This window comes from Ursus maritimus, unplaced genomic scaffold, assembly GCF_017311325.1.
Source record: "Ursus maritimus isolate PB19 unplaced genomic scaffold, ASM1731132v1 scaffold_3, whole genome shotgun sequence".
In the NCBI taxonomy this organism is placed as follows: Eukaryota; Metazoa; Chordata; class Mammalia; order Carnivora; family Ursidae; genus Ursus; species Ursus maritimus.
In genome coordinates, this window is record NW_024425563.1 from 2,766,898 (window position 1) to 2,790,736 (window position 23,839).

At 41.8% G+C, this 23,839-nt stretch overlaps 1 protein-coding gene across 1 annotated transcript in view; it reads right to left on the minus strand.

The window, feature by feature from the left end:
- Window positions 1-23,839, minus strand: part of RBM33 (RNA binding motif protein 33) — a 130,689-nt gene that overhangs the window by 88,075 nt on the left and 18,775 nt on the right. Inside the window, exons 2-5 of the mRNA XM_040643761.1 lie at window positions 17,152-17,230; window positions 9,700-9,748; window positions 5,238-5,314; window positions 2,563-2,875 (exon numbers count right to left, since the gene is read on the minus strand). Coding sequence (XP_040499695.1) covers window positions 2,563-2,875; window positions 5,238-5,314; window positions 9,700-9,748; window positions 17,152-17,230 — 518 coding nt within the window. The remainder of the gene's footprint in view (window positions 1-2,562; window positions 2,876-5,237; window positions 5,315-9,699; window positions 9,749-17,151; window positions 17,231-23,839) is intronic.

Genomic DNA, 23,839 nt, shown 5'->3' on the forward strand with positions numbered 1-23,839 from the left:
AAGTATACATCACCTGACAATTTTCTTATATTTTGTCGAATAATAAGGGATAATCGTCTCTTAATACAAGACTACAAGTTTTTAAATCAATTCCCATTTCGCTCTCAAGAACAGGACTGGCGAAATTCACAAAACCCAAGGCCTACTTTTGAGTGTAACAGGAAAGAACAATGGAGTTCTACTACCAACTTTTAAATGTGGACCTCAGCTTCTTCCTATGTAGAAGTGTCCCTTGCAACTGTAAAATTCTGTGGCTTTACGACTCCATTCCCCGTTACACGCAAAATCCGTCCACGCAATTTTAGGAGTGAGCCCCAATGGACAGAACGTGCTCATGCTCGGGTGTCACCGAGCTGGGTTCCAGCTTGAGAGGACACGTTAACAGTTCCTAACTAGGACACGAAGCACAGTGAGATAAACCATCCCACAAACTACGACGCCCCTGGGACACACAGGGGCACAATCGACTCGTGCGCTCGCTCGTCCTCTCCTGACTACTTCCCTCATGGTGCACCCGTCCCAGAGCCGGAGCAGGGTGCGTCAGTTGGAGGCCAGCTCTCTCCTCCGTCCAAAGAACAGGTAATGGTACACTCCACCACCGTGGGAACTGTGAAGAAACCAACGATCCGGAACAAACAGGGGAGAGAGTAAGACTGGCCAGGGCTATGAAGCCAGATGTGCGGAGGCGAGCGGACGCGGCTCGCGGGTCACTCGCCTCACCTCTCAAGTCTACAGCTCCCTGTGAAAATATCAGGACACTTTCAGAAATTCTAAGCAAAACTGTTTAAGGCTTTTTTTTTAATTCAGAAAAAAAAATTCATTTTGACGTGGGCAAGTACTGTAAGTCTACTGAACTGCCACACTGTTTTTCTTCTGGATACCGGACTCTGAGACCACAGATGTCAGATAACAAAGTTGGATTTTATACAACCAGGAGCCTGAACGTAACCTCTAGCTTGACAATGGAACACAAGGGACGGAAGGTCCCGACCTATGAGAATTCCTTGGACAACAAAGTAGGCCAGAAGGCCACGGTGAGAAACACCTCCTATGCGGCACACTAGTGCTTTTCACGCTGATCTATTTCACCAAATTCTAAGTTCACAGAAGGCAGGGGCCATGCCTCATGTCTCATGTTTTAGCAAAACTGGTGCCCCCGATGCCTGGACATCAGTAAAGATGTGCTGAACTGTTGAATTTGCAAGGGAAAAGGACCCGCATGTGATTAACCAATCGTCTTCTCTTACCGATGAACAGGAGAAAGAATAAATGCTCTAACCAAGGAATAACTAGGTACATTTTTAAAAGATCTTGGTTTAATCTTTAAGAATCATTTTAAATTTATAGTATCCCACTTTCAGACAGTATACAAACACACCAGTGAACCAGAAGAGAGCCTGTCCACAACCGTGAAGAATTTATTACCAAAACAAACCGTTGCCGTTAACAAAAGACCAAGTAGCCATGAGGCCTTTTACATGACTCCATTTACCAAAATGACATTTTTTCATTACTAGATCTGCTAAAGAGAAAGCATTCAAAATGAATCAAATCTTAAAAATAACTACTGAGATAAATAAACACAATTATGATTAGAACTAAATATTCTAAAGTTCCACATAAACAATGCCTTTCAAAATTACTCCCATTTTTATATATGTATGACCAGTGACCAAAATTCAGATTTTGAAATTTTTTCTCAAAACCAAGCTTCCTCTGAATAAAAACATTAGTTAAAGGCAAAAAGCTATTATCCCTAACTCTGCATGCCTCCACCCAGCCCTGCAGCACTGCGGACAATGCATCTCAGTGGAACTACAGTGCCACGAAAATCCGAAGATTCTACTATGAATATCACGTCCTTCCCACACAAATTTCATTAAGTGCGTATTTTAAAAGAAAGTATCTTTTAATGATGAATCATTAAGACAGATGAGCAATCTTCACTAGTACCTTTTGCTTTCTTGACAGTTCAACTTTAAAAATAGCTACCTATCAAAATCATCTTTCTGAAATAGAAATCAGCACAATCTCTGCTTCCTGATTACAGATAACAAATTATGTGTGACATTTCCAAAACTAACCTCCAATCTCTTTATTCATGTTTAGACGGTTCTCAGTTACAAAAAAGGATGAATGAACAGGACATCAATCACTCTGGAATATTAGCACCTTAAAGATGTCTTTAGCAGGTCAATAATCTTTTCACCTTGGAAGGACTTTATCAGATCTTGTCTAAAGCCTGGATAAAAGCTCTGCATTAAGTACTTCTAACAATTGACAGTGTATCTCCACCACACAAAGCTGTTTTCTTCCTTAAGGTGCAATCCTCAAGGTCACAATTCCGCGCAGCCTCCCACAATAACAAAGGGGCATTACCTCCAGCCAAACAAGCTGTCAACACAAACTTTGTCATAGCTCAGATAAAGAAACTGGCAGACAGTGATAATAAGGTCTAATTTCCCTCCCTCCCGAGGGAGGGGAAATAGATTTCAAATCAGTCTAGAAAACTATGCCCAGGCAGCCATGTTATCTTTGGCCATACAAAGGAAAAAGACTCACTGTGAACTCATCTAAAGGCTCATTGATCTCGATGTCTAACACTTCATCATTGTACAACTGCTCCTCCTCCGGCTCCTCCACATACTCCATGTGGTCCTCTGTCAGCTCGGCATCGTGGCCTTCATACTGTCCTTCTTCTGGGTACTCGTGAGCATACAATTCAGATCCATCGGATTTGTGATAAACAAGTTCATCCTCTCCTTGTTCATACTCGGATTCCTGTTCTCCAGACTGGTCGTTAGTGTTGTCAGACAGTTCAAATGATGTGACCATGCCAGATGTGGTATTTAAGCTAATTGTGACACCCTGAGAACTAAAGAGAACAAAAATATAAAGAAAGGTGCCCAATTAGAATCAAGTTCAAAATTAAGTCACTACCTGCATAACTGTTACAAAGACGTAGACCATGACCAGTGAAAAGCTGTTCCGACGACTGATAAACGCCCATCACTCCACCTGCGAGGAAAGCAGAGCTCAGCGTGCCACGGTGAGCCTGCACCCCACGCTCCGAACGCAGACGGCACCCGCACATCACCAGCTGCAGGTTATCTGCCCAAAAGAATCAGATCAACCAGATGGGAAACAAGTCTGGCAAAACTCCAGGGCTGAAAACAAATAGACTATATTTCATTCTAACTTCCAGAACGAAAAGGGTGGTGGTATCTGTTTTCTAAGACTCCGACGTAAAAATAGAGGAGTATTACTCTATTAACAGAAAATGAGACTGAATTTTAGAACAATTTGTTCTTTTTAAATCTACAATGCAAATTATAAACTCCTATTTAAAAAATCAAAATATTAAAAATCTGTGTGAAAATACATTTCAATATTCAAATAAATAAAATTTGTACTAATCACCAATTTCAAAAAAACTGGTTTATAATTTCTGAGTAAAATACCTAAGACAGTTTTAAAACCACACACACAAAAAATCTTATTCCACCCACTGAATCACAACAGCTACATGCCTAACAGTAAGCTGCAAGATAGCAACACTTACAGCACAAGATTTTTCAGAAAAACCTAAGTGCACACATATCAATTAGATATCTAATCCTAACAAGAACCTGAATGCACCATACAGACTTAAAGACATTACTTGGCTGTAAACTCCAAACTGCTGTATTTCGAGGGCAAACTTAACAGACCAAAATATAATAATGATGTCAAAGAATGGAACTGGGTAACTTAAATAACTGGGAGAAAAAACTAACTTAAAACTGTATTTTCTATCCATAAAACTCATCTTAAATTAGAAAACCTGTTACAAATCTGTAGTTCAGGGGCACCTGGGTGGCACAGCGGTTAAGCGTCTGCCTTCGGCTCAGGGCGTGATCCCGGCGTTATGGGATCGAGCCCCACATCGGGCTCCTCTGCTGTGAGCCTGCTTCTTCCTCTCCCACTCCCCCTGCTTGTGTTCCCTCTCTCGCTGGCTGTCTCTATCTCTGTCAAATAAATAAATAAATAAATCTTTAAAAAAAAACAAGAACAAATCTGTAGTTCAATAATAAATGGCATATTTATTAACCTCATTTATAACCGAGAGATGTCTCTTTAAATTTTCACAACACTGAAAAAATTACTCCACCTACCAGAGTATACAAAATACCGCTTCCTCTTATAATGGAGCTATGTCAACAACAAAAAGACATTCACAATTGCTGCGGACTGGTTATTTGTGTCCCCCAAAACTCATCCTGTTGAATCTGTAACACACCCAGTGTGATGGTGCCTGGAGGTGGGACCTTTGGGAGATGATTATAAAGGTCATAACGGTGGAGCCCCGTGAATGGGATCTGTGCCTTTACAGAGAGGGCCCCAGAGAGCCCCCTCCCCCTTCCGCCCTGTAAAGACATAGCAAGAAGGTGCCATCTATGAACCACAAAGTAGCAACTGACCACACTGATACCTTAACCTTGGACTTCCTAGCCCGAAAACTGTGAGAAATAAATTTGTTATGAACTACCCAGTTCATACTGTTTTGCTGAAACAGCTGAAAAAGACTAACATAACTATGTTCACTAAAACAATGACATTCAGATAGTCAAGTAGAGTCTAAAGCACAGTCCAAGGGCACCTGGGTGGCTGGGCTGCTGGAGCAACTGTCTTCTGCTCAGGTCATGATCTCATGGGTCCTGGGATGGATACCCATATGGGGCTCCCTACTCAGCAGGGGGTATACTTCTCCGTCTGCCTCTCCACCCCACCCCTCAGGCTCTCTCGCTCTCTCTCAAATAAATAAATAAAACCTTTTAAAAAATATAAAGTACAGTCCAAAGGAATTTCCAAAATGGCAATTCAGTAAACAGATTTCATATAAATAAAAACGGTCTAAAATAACAAAAGGAGCAACATCAAACTGCAGCCAACAGTATTAAGGGCCTGAGGCCATCGCCCCCATCCAGATAAAGGAATTCTTTAGAAGAGCAGTACATACCTTTACTGAGTTTTCATAATCTGTACTCAACAGAACTTACAGAGGTCATCAAATACAAGACCAATACCTATTTACACAAAAATATATATGGCTTCCACATAAGAGAGTTATATTAATATCCTGTTTAAAATAAAATCATATTGAAGATACAATACCCATTATCAATTATATTCCATTATAATTATAAATTAGTTACTAACAATTTAGTTAAAGAAAATTTTTAATGAGCTAATAATACCTGAAATTTTCTTCATCCTCATTATCACTCTGTAAAAGATCATCGTTCAGCTCTTCATCTGACAAATCCGACTGATTCTAATTAAAATAAGAAATCTAATTAATGCAGGCCACTTCCACAAAGACTTGTTACAAGTATGCAAAATTACATTGACTGCATTACTTCTAACCTTGTTATTAAAGCATGTGCCATTCAGTAAGCTATCTCACTTTGATATGACAGCTAACAATTGAGAAATTCCACATATGGTATACTTGTGACCCCAAATTTTCAGATGCAGAGTCAAGTAAGTATAGAAGCAACAGGCCTAACGATCACATTTATTCTAAATCTAACAAAAAAGGAAAAAGAGTCCTTTAGCAGTATCCTACAAATATTTTTCCCATCATACACACACAAAAAAAAAAATGGTATCCTTAAGATTTGACTAAATTTGATTTTACTCATGTGGAATTTAAGAAACAGAATAAGAAAAATGAAAAAATAAGACACAAACCAAGAAACAGACTCTTCACTATAGAGAACAAACTGACACTTACCAGAGGGGGAGAGTGGGGGATGGGTGAGATGGGTGATGGGGATTAAGGAGGGCACTTCTTGTGATGAGAACAGGGCGGTGTAAGGAAGTGATAAATCACTTACACTGCATACCTGAAACTAACATTACACTGCATGTTAACTAACAGGAATTAAAACAAAAACTTTAAAAAAAAGGATCTGACTAATTTTAACACTGTTAGTACCCAAAATCCGAAGACTTTTTAAACAATAAAAGTAGAATTTCAGAAATAAGCAGATATTAGGGGCACTTAAGCGTCTGCCATTGGCTCAGGTCATGATCCCGGGGTCCTTGGGTTGGAGCCGTGTGTCAGGCTCTCTGCTCCGTGGGGAGTCTGCTTCTCCCTCTTCCCTTCCTTCCCACTCATGCATGTGCTCACTAGTTCTCTTTCTCTCCCCCTCTCTCTCAAACAAAAAAAATTAAAAAAAAAAAAAAGGAAGCAGATTTTAGATAACTTGATCACCAAATTGAAATGGTAAGATACTAAAACAAACTTCGGTTTATTAATAGAGATGACACATGAAAATAAACATGCCTAGCTCAGGCCCCCACCCCTGCTCTCAACAGTCCTGTGCATTCATGGCACAAGTAGGCACAGGAAGCCTAGTGATTTTGTCAACTGCTCAACTTTCTATAGTTCCAGGTTTTGTTAAGTTAAATACATACCAGTATTGTACACTTACACAGGGAGGTCCTTCACAATTTCCTCCCTATTCAAATTACTTTCACGGTATATATAAATTACCATACCCCCCTCCAAGAGAGGCCCCTTGAACACACACATATTAGGAAAAAAGTAGAAAAAGGAAAAAGAGAAAGACTTCATTTTCTACTTAAAGATGAAACAAACGAACAAGCAGTCTTTTCCTGGCATTTTACAGCTTATAAAAACAGATCTCTCAAACTTATCTATTCATTCTTCATTATAGTATTTTTGATATAAGCCAAAAAATATGAACCTTATTAGTTCTTACTGGTCTCAAGGGACTCTACTTAGTGGCTGACATTAAAAGATAAAAATAATATAACATGGGGCGCCTGGGTGACTCAGTCGGTTAAGCATCTGACTCTTGATCTCAGCTCAGGTCTTGATCACAGGATCATGAGTTCAAGTCCCATGCTGGGCTCCACGCTGAGTGTGGAGCCTACGAAAATAATAATAACAATAACATAACACAGACCATGTAGTCTTCTTGAAGAAAGGAGAATGGATCTGTATGTAAAGAAACAGACTGCTTAACAAGGCCAAAATAAAGTTTTGCTTCGTTGCCCACATAATCTGTCCTCTACTAAAGGAGATGAGCCAGGCCTGCCTAAATTTAGCTGTCTAATTTATTAAATAAAACCACAGGAAATCTTTAAAAATTAACAATTCGATGAAAGCCAAATTTCATTCAGTAAGAGGCTGCTTGAGTTTTTTAGTTAAACTTTTAAGGACTCCTCAAAAATCAGTGAACAAATAATTCACCAAACAAACAGAAAGGAATGTATGCTGTGGTGGGCCCTGATGGTGATCAGATCTTACTTTTGGATTCTGAGGATTCAACCTCCCGTATCAATTCTGAATGTGAAGAGGAACATACACAGGAGGCAGCTGACCAAGATACCACTTTGCTGATAAAGTGGAGATGCGGAGCTAGACTCAATCTCCGAGACAAAAACTGATTTTCAACCACATTCCAAAGAACTGAAGTGAACTGTTTCCTCAGGCAAGGGTGGAGTCACCAGGGAGGATCCTGTTCTGGGTGGTCTGCAGAAAAGAGCAGCAAACACAAGCCCAGAGAGGAAGAGAAAGTGGCAATGAACACTACGGAAATCCTTTCTCCCAACCTTACCACACAGACAGGTCATTCCTCTCCCGGAAGAGACCCAAGTATGAGAGAAAAAGCAAGCTTCTCCGGGACTCCCCAGAAGGTGGACCGTCTGCGGTAGATCTGGAACTGGCACAGAGCACCTGTCCGGCAGTATAGCTGCTGCTGCTGCCGTAAAACAGAGAAACTGAAGAGGGGGTCATGCGCTGGCAGGCAACTGGCACCAAGCTTCCCCCATTTCTCAAGGCTCTGTCTGGGTCATGCCAGCATGCTTCATCTTGAGTTTGCAACCTTTCCTTTTTCACCTGTATTTAAAATCTCACCCTCACAACTTCCCTTGTTGAGCATGTCCTCGAGTTGCTCCTGTCGGTCTGATGCTGTCACTATTCTCAGTATGTGGCTGTGCGGCCCTCTGACCCTTCAGCCTAGGAGCCTCTGTCCAGACAAAGCGACTTCACCACTGCACAAGGTGGGTGAGGGCCTTCCCACTGAGCAGAGGCTGCAGGCTGCTCCATGGGAAACACACCAATTAACTAGTCCAGTAAGAGAAAGAGAGCCTACTTCCCCAGAAGAGTCAGCATTACTATCCAAACCAAACTATGCTTTTCCATCTTTATTGGTAAGAGACCTGACCAAAGCTTTTACAAGATGGGGACAAATGTACACCAAAAAATTATCAGGGCTGGCAGAACATCCTGATAGAGACACGGGACAAACTATGCTCCCCAGGCTTGCCAAGGATAGAAATCCAACTTAAGTAAAAAATATCTTACTACATTTAAACATTTTAACATCTAATTGGTATTCTTCACTAAAGTATCTTAAATAATTACAAAGGAAAAAAACACATTTACGTTAGGGTAGTGAACTCCCAGGTACACTGAGAGCACTTCAAGGATGTGCGAAGTAATTATCACCGAGTCATCAAGAAAACAGTACCACCTTCCCTGTGACCATGACACAGGAAGGACTAGCCCTGCAGCCCGAATCACACGACACATGCAGGGCACCCTGAGACCGGAGCATGAGCCCCTCACACAAGGACGGGCTGAGGGGCCATCTCTTCTCACTTTCAATATTTTGATGTTTCCCCATTTACTTACATGAGATAAGTGGATCTACAGGGAACTCAACTAATTTTTACTGAGAGTGACAGGTGATGAGACCCACTTAAAGGAAGAAAGGCTGAGGCAGGCTGAAGCCAGGCCACCTGAGGGCCAGTGATGCAGTAAGAAACAGGAAAGAGAAAGGAAAGTGGCTTCAAGAGAATCCTGTAACAAGTTCATGTATTAGCAAAAAAGCTAATAATGCAACATAGGAAGTTTCAAGTAAATGGCAACACTGGTACCTCTCCTACTACAAGATCTTCATTAGCTTTATTATAAATGATATTAAAAGGAAAATATAATCAGATGTAATAAATTAGACAAAGGACGTGACCTTATCACCTAAAAGTATAATGAGCTTACATATAATAACTATGGACAGTAAGAAGCCATCACAATCTTAAGACTTTAAAAAAATAAGCATTAAAAAACTACCTTGATACTTAGTTAAGAACAAGTGTTTTTACACTGTTCATACACATACATTACACATAGATATACACATATCAGAGTTAATTACTGCAAAGTTTTGCTTGATCACAAAGATTTAGAGAAACCTATATTGTTTTAGACTTTAAGTCTCATTTATCTGAATGCGTGTTACATTTCAGTACAGCTACCTTTGAGCTTATCTCCAGACTTTCAAAAATGGAATGCAAACTACTAGCCTCCAAATGTTAGTTTTCTTGTGAGTGAGTGGTAGTTTTATGTTGCTGCTTTCACAAACTCAACACCTGAGTGCCTTGGACTGAGTGAGAACTAAAATATTTGCATCAAAGGACTGATCACTTGAGGAAGAAGTTACTGGAGAACTTACTAACAGACTAAACACGTCAGCTCTCTGTGCATTTAAAAGATAATTCGATTCACAACACTGTAACCCGCACCCAAACTTACAGTACCACATCCCATTCATGATATATTCCTGTATGATCAGTACAATGAAGCAGCTGGAGGCTGGCTTCAGAAAGACCTCGATTTCTTACCTTTTTGCCAGACAGCAAATCTTCTCCAAGTAAGTCATCTTCAAGTTCGCTGGAGAGAAAGAAAAAAAGACATGCCAATGCATTATTCCTACAACACTGGAAAGTCTGCAGATCCCTGGGAAATCTCCCCAGGACTTCGGGGTTTGGGTACTGTCCTGTTTGCTTGCTTCAGGAAACTTGCTATGCTTCCCTTTTGCTTTATTAATAATGAGAACATTTTCAAATATACAGGGAACATGTGGTCTTTTAAGAGAGGGAGGCTCTGCTAGAGGAGGTGGCTCTCACCAGACTTCTGATCTCAGTTTTTACCTCAATCTGAGATCTTTTATTTCTCTGGGCCTGTTCAGTAGTCAGTAAAGGAAGAAACTACAATAGGTAACATCTAGGCTTTCTCCTGCCTTGAAAAACCTATCATGAAATAGGAAAAGATGTCCAACATCATGAACTAGGAAAATTAAAACCAAAACCACTGAGAGAGACCATCTGACACTCATCAAACTGCAAAACCAAGATGAAAAAAACGATGCTGATGAGAGCACACAAGTACATCATCGTGACTAAGAGTTATCTTTGTAAACATGGAAGTCCTATCAGTACTCTGAAATGTTTTGTCAGCATGCTCATGCTCTGAAGTGCAAACGAGGAACAGATTACATCACAAATTCAAAACCCTTACCAGATCAAAAAGCTAAAGAAATTTCCCACTTTATCTATTTTTGTGGGGTTTTGTGGTTGATGAAGAGGCTACCACTGAATTACATTCTCAGCGCTGGGGAACCCAATGTCTTAAGAACAAATATGCCTTTTAAGGACAACATCTAGAAGGAGAAAATCAGACTATGCTTCCAGGTGCAAATGCACCAATATCCTTATTAGGGCTGTTACTCTTTTTTATAAGCACTCTGCTTACCAATTTCTGTAGGTTTTGGGCACAACTTTATCTGAAAACCTTGTTTACTTGAAGTCTGCTACTTTGCGGAATACCAGAATATACAGAAACACCTAGTGGTGGAGTTATGACAGAAACACCCGTTTCTATATGCCACATTTTAGAACTAGAAATAACTCGACAAATCTTTCCATTCATGCACTGAATACCTTTTTGTTATCTTATTACCCTATTAAATCCTTTACACCCTCATTTTATAGATAGAGAAAACAAGAATAAGAGATTAAATAATTGGCCCAGGGGGCGCCTGGGTGGCTCAGTCGTTAAGCGTCTGCCTTTGGCTCAGCGTTCTGGGATCGAGCCCCACATCAGGCTCCTCTGCTGGGAGCCTGCTTCATCCTCTCCCACTCCCCCTGCTTGTGTTCCCTCTCTCGCTGGCTGTCTCTCTCTGTCAAATAAATAAATAAAATCTTTAAAAATATATATATATATATATATAAATAAATAAATAAATAAATGGCCCAAAGTCAAACAGCATGGACAGACCCAGGACAAGAGGTTACCCACGGGGTAGATCTTTCACAGACCTGTATGACTAAGACAGCTATCAGAGAATAACATGTAACTTCTTCCAACATTTCCACAAATCACCTAATCAGCTTTCAGATACAATGTCTGCATCTTCAGTGTTAAAATCATCCTCTATAGGTGAGGGAAAAAAGGATCTAGTCACCATACTGACAGGAACCCCATTTGAGAATTGATTCTAGACGACCAGGACACTCGACCCTTTGAAGACAAGCACCCCCGCTAGGCCATCACTCTAAATAACCAAAAATGAAAAGGTAACACCACCTGCCCAGGGGATACTGAGAACTCTTAAAACCAGAATACAAAAAGGTGCTGGTAAATAGACAAGCAAAAATCTAGAAACTACCTGTACTGTTTGCTAACAAGGGATCTATACAGAGGAAATCAGTCTTTGACGACCACACATTTTTCCTAAAGAAAAGCATTTTTTAAAAGAAGATAAAGGAAAACTAACAGTTATAAATGAGTGGAGTGTACAGAGATGGAGAATAGTTGCTTCCCTGACTAACAAAGACAACAGCATGAAATCAGAAAGCAGGACGGGAGACAGAAGGATGAGGTCCATATAACCAGAAGAGACATAAATGACAGCTCAAGAAGTCGTGAGCTTCTACTGAGTATATTACTTCAGGAACCATTCTAAGTGCTTCACGTGTAGTAGCTTTTTTGTTGACACATCAACCCCATTACATAGATATTTACATCATCCCCCATTTTAAAATGTGAAAACAAAGACACAGAGATGTTAAGTAATTGGCTCAAGGTCACCCAGCTAGGAAGTGTCAAAGTCAACAGGCAAACCATGAGACACTCTAGCTCCACCAGGGTCCAAGTCCTATAACCACTACGCACAAACCCCACCCAGAAAGTAACTGTACTTCCCTACTGTCATCAACAAGTTGGATCCTTACAAAAGATGTACACAAAAGGAAAGAAATTTATACAATATAAAGCACTACCCAAATCACACCAATTGTCACCAAAAACAACAATGAACTCATGGGAGTGACCAGTCCAATCCAGTCCTTGCAAAGAGCTGAGCCTCAGCGCCTCTGCGGATGACCGCAGCTGTGTCAGGAAAGGAGAGCAGCACAGGACGGACTGAGACTCCCTGTATTCAACTGTAAGACACCCTCAGGCTCTCCCCCACCATCACCACATGAGGAAGAAGCACCTCTTGGGCAGCTGTTTCTTAACCAACATTAGGGACAATCAGCGCTTTGACAGCAAGTATACTTTTACTAGTAAACAGGTGTACAAAGAAAGACACTTCCAGGAAACAAGTATTTTGTAGTCAGCCACGTGGCTGCAGCCTCTCAAAATCCCAAGTGTAAGTGACAACAAACCTCGCACTCAGTCCATTCCCTCGGTGTGCCTGCCCCCTCCAGGCCACCCTCTTCTGGTCTCTCCCAACTCCGTTTCCGGAAGCTTTCTCTGGGGAGACTCGTGCAGGCTCCCCCGGCCTTTGCTTCTGGATGGCCTTAGCCCATGGGATGACCCAATGGAACATTACCAACCAGGAGGAGAGAGACTGCCCCCTCCCTGACACCTACACAGTCCAGCCCCACCTACTGCTACCACTGAGACCTCCCACCGGCCCTAGGATGCCACTTCTTTCCCCTAAGGCCTCGGGCTACGCCCTGACACCCAAGCAACTCTTACTGCTTCTGTAACACCCTCCCGTACAGAGCCCGGCATCAAAGGACTTCCAGTTGGAGCCTCGAGTATGTGGTCTTTCTCCTGCATGGATACAGATTGATACAAGCACATCCTTCAAAAGAAACTTCAGAACTTCAGAACTTCAGGGGCGCCTGGGTGGCTCAGTCATTAAGCGTCTGCCTTCGGCTCAGGGCGTGATCCCAGTGTCCTGGGATCCAGCCCGGTATTGGGCTCCCTGCTCCGCTGGGAGCCTGCTTCTTCCTCTCCCACCCCCCTGCTTGTGTTCCCTCTCTCGCTGGCTGTCTCTCTCTCTGTCAAATAAATAAATAAAATCTTTAAAAAGAAAAAAAGAAACTTAAGAACTTCAGGTGTTGGTTCAACAACGGCACCAGGTTCTTTCAAATACACCATTAATGCAGCATCGCGGCAAGAGCTGGTCGTAACAATTTCTGACTCCCTCTTCTCATTAACTTTCAAATTTCTCCCTCTATTATCCAGTACACTGAGGAGGTGGTTTTATGTTTTTAAAATATCAAAGAAACACACAAGATATAGAACCTCCATATGCAAACACGCACTGAAAATGAAAGAAGAAAGGAGGCGCCTGTTGGTAAATCATGCTGGGACAGCTGCCATTCACAACAGGGAGGACGAGAATGTCCGTGAGAGCAGAAAGCCAACTACTTCTTGACAACTGAAAGTCCCACTGAGCGGATATTGGAACGGTTCAAATTTTTTTTTTTTTTTAAGATTTTATTTATTTATTTGACAGAGAGACAGCCAGCGAGAGAGGGAACACAGCAGGGGGAGTGGGAGAGGTAGAAGCAGGCTCCCAGCGGAGGAGCCTGATGTGGGACTTGATCCTGGAACGCCAGGATCACGCCCTGAGCCAAAGGCAGACGCTTAACGACTGCGCTGCCCAGGCGCCCCGAGGAACGGTTCAAATGTTAATAAAAATAACTGCAATGAATTAAAATACATATGCAGTATTTAAATCTATGAGTTGGAAAGGATTCAAAAATAAAACTCACCTTTGGAGAAAACCGGTAAATAAAAGTAAACAATCAAGTACGTATTTAGTACCTCAGAGGAGACAAACAGTTTGCAGAAGTTAACTGGGATCATCCATCCTCCTGCCCATTTTCAAACCTAAACCTAGATCAACTCCTAGACCTATCAATTTACAGAAACTGCAAGAGATGAAAGAACACATCAACACTCCAGGGGACAAACCAGCAAAAGCAGAAACTCCGCAAGACAAACCACCTTGTTTCTTCAGCAAGTTGCAGAGAACTAAAAAAAAAAAAAAGATGCATGAAAACCTACACATGAAACAACACTTGGAAAACCTACCCATCAGTTGCAATCAAGGGATCTACTATGGACTCCACAAACTATAAAAGAGCATACAGACCCATACCCACACTGTGTGTGTGTGTGTGTGTGTGTGTGTGTGTGTGTGAGATACACGGATACTTAACTTACATGAGACAGTCAGTAATAAGACATTAACATCCAGGGAGTTTTTCAAAATATAACTCTGTTGTGGTTGTCTTTGTAAATCCTTTATTTTTTAGAGAAATACAATCTGAAATATTTTCAGATGAACTTATGTCTGTGACATGAGGAGCGTTACAAATTAACAGATAAAACAAGACTGGCTTTATACCAACCAATAACTGTTGAAGCTAAATGATGGTACACTGGGTACACTGTAGCAGTCTATTCACACATTTGCTTGAAATTCTCAATAAGTTAAAAATCAATCAATGTAATCAATTTCAGGCAAATTATAGATCTTAACTATAAAAAATAAAAACATTTCACAATTTTCATAGGAACATGCAAAACATTCCAGAACACAGGGCAGGGAAAAATCTCTTAAGGACAGAAAGTGGCAAACACCTTTATCACACACCTCCGTTAAGTGATGCCCTCGGCAAGCCTACAGCATTGCCAACGAGTATTCCTGACCAAATACACAACTTAAATCTATTCTGAAGAGACACCTGCAAATCCATGCCGAGGGGAGTCTACAAAATAAAGGGCCTGTCCTCTTCAAAAATGTCAAAGGCCTAAGAGGCAAGGATACATAATTCTTCCAGATGTATAAAGAGGGGACAAAATGCACTGCATGATCGTGAACAGAAACTTGAACCAGAAAAAAATAAACTCATTTTTGGCTATAAAGCACATTTTTGGGAGAACTGTCAAAACTTGAATAACCACTGTAGATTAAAAAACACAATTCTGTGTTTGTTAACTTCATGATTTTGAAATGATCCAGTGAATGCCCCTGTTCTTGGGAAGCTCACCAGGAAAACTACATGCTGAGGCACATGGGAAGCACAGGGCCTGATGCCCTCAGACCACTGCGCAGCAGGGCAAGGGGGGGACCTCAGTGAGCGGGTGCGCAGAGGGCACAGAGGACAGCAGGCGGACGTGGCAAGAAGCAACTGGAAGTCTGAGGGCCCATAAGAGTGTCTGTGTCACTCTTGCAACTTTCCTCCAAGTCTGAAAATGATTCCAAAGGACACTGTTCATATTTTAATAAAAAAATAAACAAAAGCCATAGATGAAAAGATTATACATTTGATCATTTATAAAAATCCACCTGAAGGCTATTGTTTCAAGGAACGCACATCATCGACTGGGAGGAGATATCTCCAAGTACAAAAAATAAATTGCAGGGGCGCCTGGGTGGCAAAGCGGTTAAGCATCTGCCTTCGGCTCAGGGCGTGATCCCGGCGTTCCGGGATCGAGTCCCACATCAGGCTCTTCCGCTATGAGCCTGCTTCTTCCTCTCCCACTCCCCCTGCTTGTGTTCCCTCTCTCGCTGGCTGTCTCTCTGTCGAATAAATAAATAAAATCTTAAAAAATAATAATAATAAATAAATAAATTGCAGAAAGCATAAAGAATCCCTAAAACCAATAAGGAAAAGACAAACAGCCATAAGAAAAATACACATAGATATGAATAGACAACCGACAGAAGAGAAAATCCAAACGGTAAGTGAACTACTAAAACACATTTTTTACTCACCTCCCCATCACAATCTTTGAAACACAACTACTTATCAATACTTCCAGCAGGGGCGTTTCTCTTACAGGAGATTTTGTTGAAAGCTCTAAGTAATTTTTATAGACTGCCTAAGAGCCACTAAAGAATAATTATCTTTATGTAGGCTCTAAGTTTTTAATGTATATAATTTTTAATGTAGATTATTCTGTAAAACTCCTGGAGCATCAGTTTTCAAACGGCAATCACGTAATTCTTTTTACTGCAGAAGATCATTGTTGTTCTTTATTCAGATCTATTTACCTTTATTATTAGATTTTCTGACTGCAACTACAAGGTAATTTTTTTACATTTTCAGCACAGAATATTTAAGATCTTAATAAATACGTAGGGGTGTCTGGGTGGCACAGCTGGTTAAGCGTCTGACTCTTGGTTTCCACTAAGGTCGTGAGTCTCAGGGTCATGAGATGGAGGACTGCATGGGACCCGCACTAGCATGAAGCCTTATGATTCTCTCTCTCCCTCTTCCTCTGCCCCTCCCCCGAGCTCTCTCTCCAAAAGAAATAGATCTTAAAAAGAAAAAGAGTGTGAAGAATAATCCTCATCGGAGAACCCCACCACCCAGACTATGCCCCCATGTACTTCTCCCAGTACACATCCCTCGAACTTCTACTAGAGCTGCTCACCAGAAGTAATCACTATACGGAACTGACATTTATCACGACTATGAACATTTTTAACACCTTTAGTGCATGTGTGTGTGTCCCCAAAGATACTTTCATCTTCACCAGTAATCAGAGAAATAAAAATTTAAATTCCAGTGAGATACTATTATACACATATTAAATTGGCAAAAATTTTAAAGTCTAGCCAAATATTGGGTAGGCCACAGAACAAAAGAACCCTGGCAATGATACCTCTGGGAATCCACCAAATCAACACCACCACTGTGCAAAAACAGAGACAGAACGGACAACCAGGGCCCTAAAGACATACAGGCCTAGAACTGGAGCCCACCAGAAAGCCTTCTACCTGGAAGGCCTGCCCTTGCCCTCACTTCAGCCGAGCAGGGACAGGCGCACTTGGGAAAGAGCATCAGGGAGCCAACATACTGGCACCTGGCTGGCTCAGTCTGTAGAGCACACAACACTTGATCTTGGGGTTTTGAGTTTGAGCCCCACACTGGGTGTGATTACTTAAAAATAAAATCTTAAAAAATACATATATGTATCTGCAGAGCCAAGTGGCAGAATGAGAGAAATGAGCACGGACTACAAGTAACCATCTTCCGTACCTGTCCCAGTCCTCGTCTGCAGCTCTTCTTCTCCAAGATCGCTCTGCACCGGGCTTATCAAACTGGTCAAAGTCATCATCTGTGAAAGACAGGCCATGAAAGTCAGTCTTACTAAATTAAAACAGACACAGATATTCAAATACTGACGGCCCCTGACTTACATGTTAACTTACGATTTTCAGCTTTACAATGCTGCAAAAGCAATATGCGTTCAGTAAAAACCATACTCCAAATTTTGAATTTGGGTCTTTTCTCAAGCTAGCAATACACGGTATGATTCTTCCTCATGATGCTGGGCAGTGAGCAGCAACAGGCACAGGTCCCAGCAGCAAAGGGATCATGAAGGTAAACAATCAATACACTAACAACCATCTCTACCCACACCACCATTCTGTCACTCTCAGTACAGTAGTCAACACATTACATAACACAGTCAACTTCATTATATTATACAATAGGCTTTGTGTTACATGATTTTGCCCTAAAGTAGGCCAGGCTAAGCTATAATATCATGTTCAGCANTAGGTCTACGCATTTTTAAATTACAGTATTTTCAACTTACAGCAGGCTTACCAGGACAGAACCCCGTAAGCTGAGGAAGATGTGTACTGAAACAACTTGTTCCTTTTAAGGATTCCTGACGTAACATTTAAAATGTAAAAGTTCTGGCTCTCTGCTCCTTACTATCTGACAGATGGCCACTTCTTCTTATGCAGTGTCAGCTGCACCCCAGACACAACGGTGAAGGTCTACACGTTCCAGTTACGATTCCACCCATGGCAAATTCAACGGCACAGTCAAGGCTTATCGAGGAAACTTGTCATCAATGGAAAGCCCATCTCCATCGGCCAAGAGCAAGATCCCACCAACATCGAATGGGGTGATGCTGGTGCTGAGTATGTTGTGCAGTCCGCTGGGGACACGGAGAAGGCTGGTGCTCACTTGAAGGGTGGAGCTGAGAGGGTCATCATCTCTACCTCTTTTGCTGAAGCCCCCATGTTTGTGATGGGCATGAATCATGAGAAGTATGACAACTCCCTCAAGACTGTCAGTAATGCCTCCTGCACCACCAACTGCTTGGCCACTCTGGCCAAGGTCATCCGTGACTGTGGACGGCCCCTCTGGGAAGCTATGGCTTGATGGCCGAGGGGCTGCCCAGAACATCATCCTTGCTGCTTCTGGCACCACCAAAGGCTGTAGCCAAGGTCACCCCTGAGCTAGCTGAATGGGAAGCTCGCTGGCATGGCCTACTCTGTCTCCACCCCCAACGTGTCAGCCATGGATCTGACCTTCAGAAAGCCGCCAAAAACAATGACATCAAGAAGGTGGTGAAGCAGGCATTGGACAGCCCCCTCGAGGGCACCCTGGGCTCCACTGAGGACCAGGTTGTTTCCTGCAACTGTAACACTGACATCCATTCTTCCACCTTCAATGCCGGGGCTGGCACTGCTCTCAATGACCACTGTGTCAAGCTCCTTTCCTGGTATGACAATGAATTTGACCACAGCAACCGAGTGGTGGACATTACGGTATACACAGCCTCTGAGAAATAAGAGCCCCCTGGACCTAGCAGGGGCACAAGAGGAAGAGAGAGGCCCTGCTGAGGAGTCCTTGCCCAACTCCTCCCCCAACACACTGAGAATCTCCTGCCCTCCATTAAGTTTCCATGCCAGGCCCCCTGAAGCGGGGAAGCGGCTTAGGGGGCCCTACCTCATCATGAATAAATAAATACAGAAATTCCACACACAACTATTATAAATGCTGGGGCACCTGGGTGGCTCAGTCGGTTGAGCGTCTGACTCTTGGTTTCAGCTCAGGTCATGATCTCAGGGTTGTGAGATGGAGCCCTGTGGCGGGCTCCACACTGGGCATACAGCCTGCTTAAGATTCTCACTCTCCCTCTGCCCTCCCCACCTCCACTCATGTGCACCTGCACGCGCTCTCTCTCTCAAAAGAAAAGTTAAAGAAAATTTAAGTACAAAGCTACCGAACACTATTAGGCATGAAAAATCACTAACTAGAATTTTTTTTAAATCATAAATTTTAATAAGATATTTTCCTTACGAAGGAAGTTTTTCAGTATTTATATTACAATTACATGAAAGGGGAAAATTACTGCTTTACTAAAAGTTAAAGATACTTTTATAATATTTTTCCAATCTTTATATTTTTCCAAATTAACCACAGAAAACAAAGAGCTTCTTTAGGGGAAGTAGAGATAACAGAGAATTGCTGAACAACAGAAATAAAATGCAAGTCACATATGTAAGTTTTCTATTAGCCACGTTTAAAAGTAAAAAGAATGGGGGCACCTGGGTGGCACAGTGGTTAAGCGTCTGCCTTCGGCTCGGGGCGTGATCCCGGTGTTCTGGGATCGAGCCCCACATCAGGCTCCTCTGCTGTGAGCCTGCTTCTTCCTCTCCCACTCCCCCTGCTTGTGTTCCCTCTCTCGCTGGCTGTCTCTATCTCCGTCAAATAAATAAATAAAATTAAAAAAAAAAAAAGTAAAAAGAATGAAACTTTAACAGGTGGCATTTTAACAACATATTTCATTGAACCTAGCATATCCAAAAGATTATAGCATGTAACCAATACAGAAATCATTAGTAAGACATTTTACGTCTTCCCCACACCAAGTGTGTATCTCATTTTTAAAAAAATGTTATCAGGAAAAACAGAATTAGAATGGGAGTTTTTCCTCTTGGATACACACGCGAGCCAGAGGCCTGAGGAGCAGCGGTAGACAGACAGCTCCCCAGAGAGGGCCTACTGAGGGGAGTCAGACAATAAACACCAACAATCCCAGCCCAGGGCTAGAAACTAGCAAGAGTTCTAATAAGGTAATAATACACCAATTCCAACCACACACTTCCAAACAGAACAAATGATTTAAAAAAAAAAATCCAAGAACAAAGTACTAGAAAACTGGTATCCTTGAGGAGCTCCACGACCAGCATGACGACACGGGGAGCACCACCAACCCCACTCCCTGATGGAAAATATTTTTATTGAAATATTTTTGAAAATTATTATTTTTAATGACATGACCATTTAAGGTCTCTGGAACTGACTCTAAAGACATACATCAAATGAAAAACACTTTTCCAAGAAATCTATTCAAAGAACAGCTGCAAGAATCTGTGGCTTTTGAACCAGGACCTATTATTCCCTCCTCTCCCTCCCACTTCAGTGGGGCTTCAACTCTACTCCAGACTGGCGCAGCTAAGAACTCAGACCTCCGCATTCCTCATCCTGTCCCTGGTGCACAGGCCTGGGCTAAGTTCTGGGTGAGTGCCACTGAGAGGCAGGAGCTCCCCTCTTCCTTCCATCCAGGCCCCAAGGCCCAGATACAGCTCCTAACCCAATCCATGGGGTTTCGCACGGAGAGACACGTAGGACAAGGAGACCTAGAGCTACTCCACCCCCCCGCCCCAGCCCCACCACCCAGGCACTCAGCTCCCAAAGCGAGGATGTCACTGAGAGACAAGTACACCACTGTCCCCACCCACAGCACAAGAGCTGTGACTCGCGGTTTGCCCAAGGAGAAAAGCAAGGCTTAGACCAACAGAGCTCCAAAACTCTCTCAGATGAGCCAACTTCACGGAACAGAATGCAAAAAAATTCTAGCCAAAAGGTACTCTCAGAAACAAAACTGTGGAGAGAGGTAAAGGGAAAGAAAGTAAGAGTCACTGGAGGTAAGAACTGAATTGTCAAAAGACAATTCAATCATGAACATAAAGACTGAACTTCTCTCTGGCTGCCTACCATGCGAGAGAGAAATAGGAAGACAGGTGGGAAGGGCTCTCTTAAGTTAAAACGGATCTCAAACACTCACCCCAGATACCATCCAAAGGAGCCTGAATTTAACTGGATCAATTTACAAAGCAAATTACACCCCAGGACATTGCTAAAGGTGTGATCAGAGAGAGACACTCAGAAAAGAACCCAGCCAACTCACTACTCTCCCAGAGTGACTACATTCCCAAGGCTGTGGCCTCTGAGGAGTGCTATCAGAAGTTTCACACAACCCAAAATAGAGTGGGGGATGGAACAGACTTCACTTGAACAACCTAGCCAATCACCAACAAGTAAACAAGCAAGTAAAAATAATAAGCCCAGGGGTGGGAGATAGGGAGGTCAACACCCAGAGTGGACACAATACATTATCTAAAATGTTCAAATTCCAACAAGAAAGTACAAGACATACAGAGAAAGAGGAAAAGCATCACCCATATCCCACTGGGAAAAAAAAAGTAGGCAACAGAAACGGTCTATGAGAGGACCAGATGTTAGATTTAACAGAAAAATCTGTTGTAAGTACATTCAAAGAGCTAAATGAAACATGACTAAAGAACTAAAGGAAGGTAGGGGCGCCTGGGTGGCACAGCGGTTGAGCGTCTGCCTTCGGCTCAGGGCGTGATCCTGGCGTTCTGGGATCAAGCCTCACATCAGGCTCCTCTGCTATGAGCCTGCTTCTTCCTCTCCCACTCCCCCTGCTTGTGTTCCCTCTCTCGCTGGCTGTCTCTATCTCTGTTGAATAAATAAATAAAATATTTAAAAAAAAAAAAAAAGAACTAAAGGAAGGTATGATGACACTGTTCCATCAAATAAATGATATGAGTAGAAATTATAAAGAATCAAAAAGAAATTCTGGAATTGAAAAATAACTGAAATGAAAAATTCACTAGAGGGGCTCAACAGTATATTTAAACGGACAGAAGAATCTATATCCTAAAAAGAGATCAAGAAATTATCCTATCCAAAGATCAAAAAGGAAAAAAATAAAGAAAAATGAATATAGCTTCAGGGAAACGTGAGACACCATTAAGCATACCAATATATGTGTAATAGGAGTATGAGAAGAGAGGAGAAAGAGAAAAAATATTTGAAGAAATAATAGCTGAAAACTTCCCAAATTTATTAGTAAGTATTAATCTATAAATCCTGAAATCCCAACAAACCTGAGGTAGAACACACACACACACCCTAGTCAAAATGTTTCAGAGACAAGGAAAGGCCCCTAAGAGCAGCAAGATAAAAACAACTCATCACTTAACAAGGGAACTGCAAGTAAGGTTAACAGGTGATTCTCATCAGACACATAGCTGTCAGAGACCTATACAAAGTAAAGTGCTCAAAGAATTCTATATCCAGCAGAAATATCAAAAATTAAGGTGAAATATATTCACGGATAAACAAAAACAGGAGGAATTTGTTGCTAGCTGACTCTGTGTAGCTGACTGAATTGCATGCCCTAAAAAGACATGTCAAAGTCCTTTCTCCCTATTCCCCCACTTATGAATGTGACCTCATTCAGAAACAGAGTCTTTGCACATATAATCATTAAGATGAGATTATATTGGATATCAGACCTAAAAGACAAATGCGGGACACTCAACCAACGACAGAATAGACATTCTTCTCACGTGTTCATAGAAAATAGTCGACGGTATACGTTAGGGCATAAAACAATTCTTAATAAACTTAAAAAGGACAAAATCACACCAAGCATAGTCTCTGACGAAAATATAATAAAACTAGAAATCAGTTAATAGAAAGAATACTGGTAAAGACTGAATGCTTTCAATCTGGGATCAGGAACAAGGTCAAGATCGTCACTTCGACCACTTTATTAGCATTGTACTGGAAGCTCTACATAGTGCAACCAGACAAGAAAAAGAAATGAAAGGAATCCAGACTGAAAAGGAACAAGTAAAACTGTCTTTATTCATAGCAAACGTGATCAACTTCTTAGAAAATCATATGGAATCTATTTTCAAAAAGTACTAAACCTAGTATGTGAATTGAGCAAGGTTGAGAAACATAAGATCAATACTAAAAAATCAAGAGTTTTTCTACATACAAGTAATGACCGATTGGAAACTGAATTAAAAGTCAAAACTTTGCAGTAACATAAAAAATATGGGATACTAGGAATAAACTTGATAGAAGATGTTTAAAGATCAGTACATTAAGAACTATGAAAACTATGCTGACATAAAGTAAATGAAGCGACAGTGATGTGAAATGTTGCAGTTGGGGGTCAAGAAAGAATTCTTAAGACGTCTTCAGTACAAAAAGCATGGTTTTATTAAAGCACGGGGACAGGAGCCATGCGCTGAAAGAGCTGCACTGGGGTCGCAAGGAGTGGCCCATTATACACTTTCAAGTTGGGAGGGGGTCAGGGAGAGCATAAGTCTCTAAGGAATTTGGAAGCAAGGTTTCCAGGACCTCGAGGGGCTAGCTGCTGTTAGGAAAGGGCCACTTACTACTGTCTAGGAAAACCACAGTCATGAGACTCTTCAGATGTGTACTGGTGGGCCATGTGCTTGGAGGATGCCACCAACACATATTTTGGGGGGGAGGTAGAGATAAAGGAAATTTCCAAAAAGACTTTTACAGGATCCTGGAGGTCAGGCTAATGTCAAGCTAAGGCTGCCTTTCGCCTGCAGCAAAGTATTCATCTTGAGGTGGCCGAGCTCCTCGAGGAAGGTCACCCTGCCTATCCCAGGAACTTGTCAATGGGCTGCAAGTTGTAAGGGGAGTTAATTTTTTCTGTATTTCTTTTGCCTTTGTTCTCACATCAAGAGATCCTGTTCACGAGTCAAGACTCATTATTACTGAAATGTCAATTTCTCCCCAAATTGATCTATAGATTCAATGCATTCCCAATCAAAATCCTAGCAAC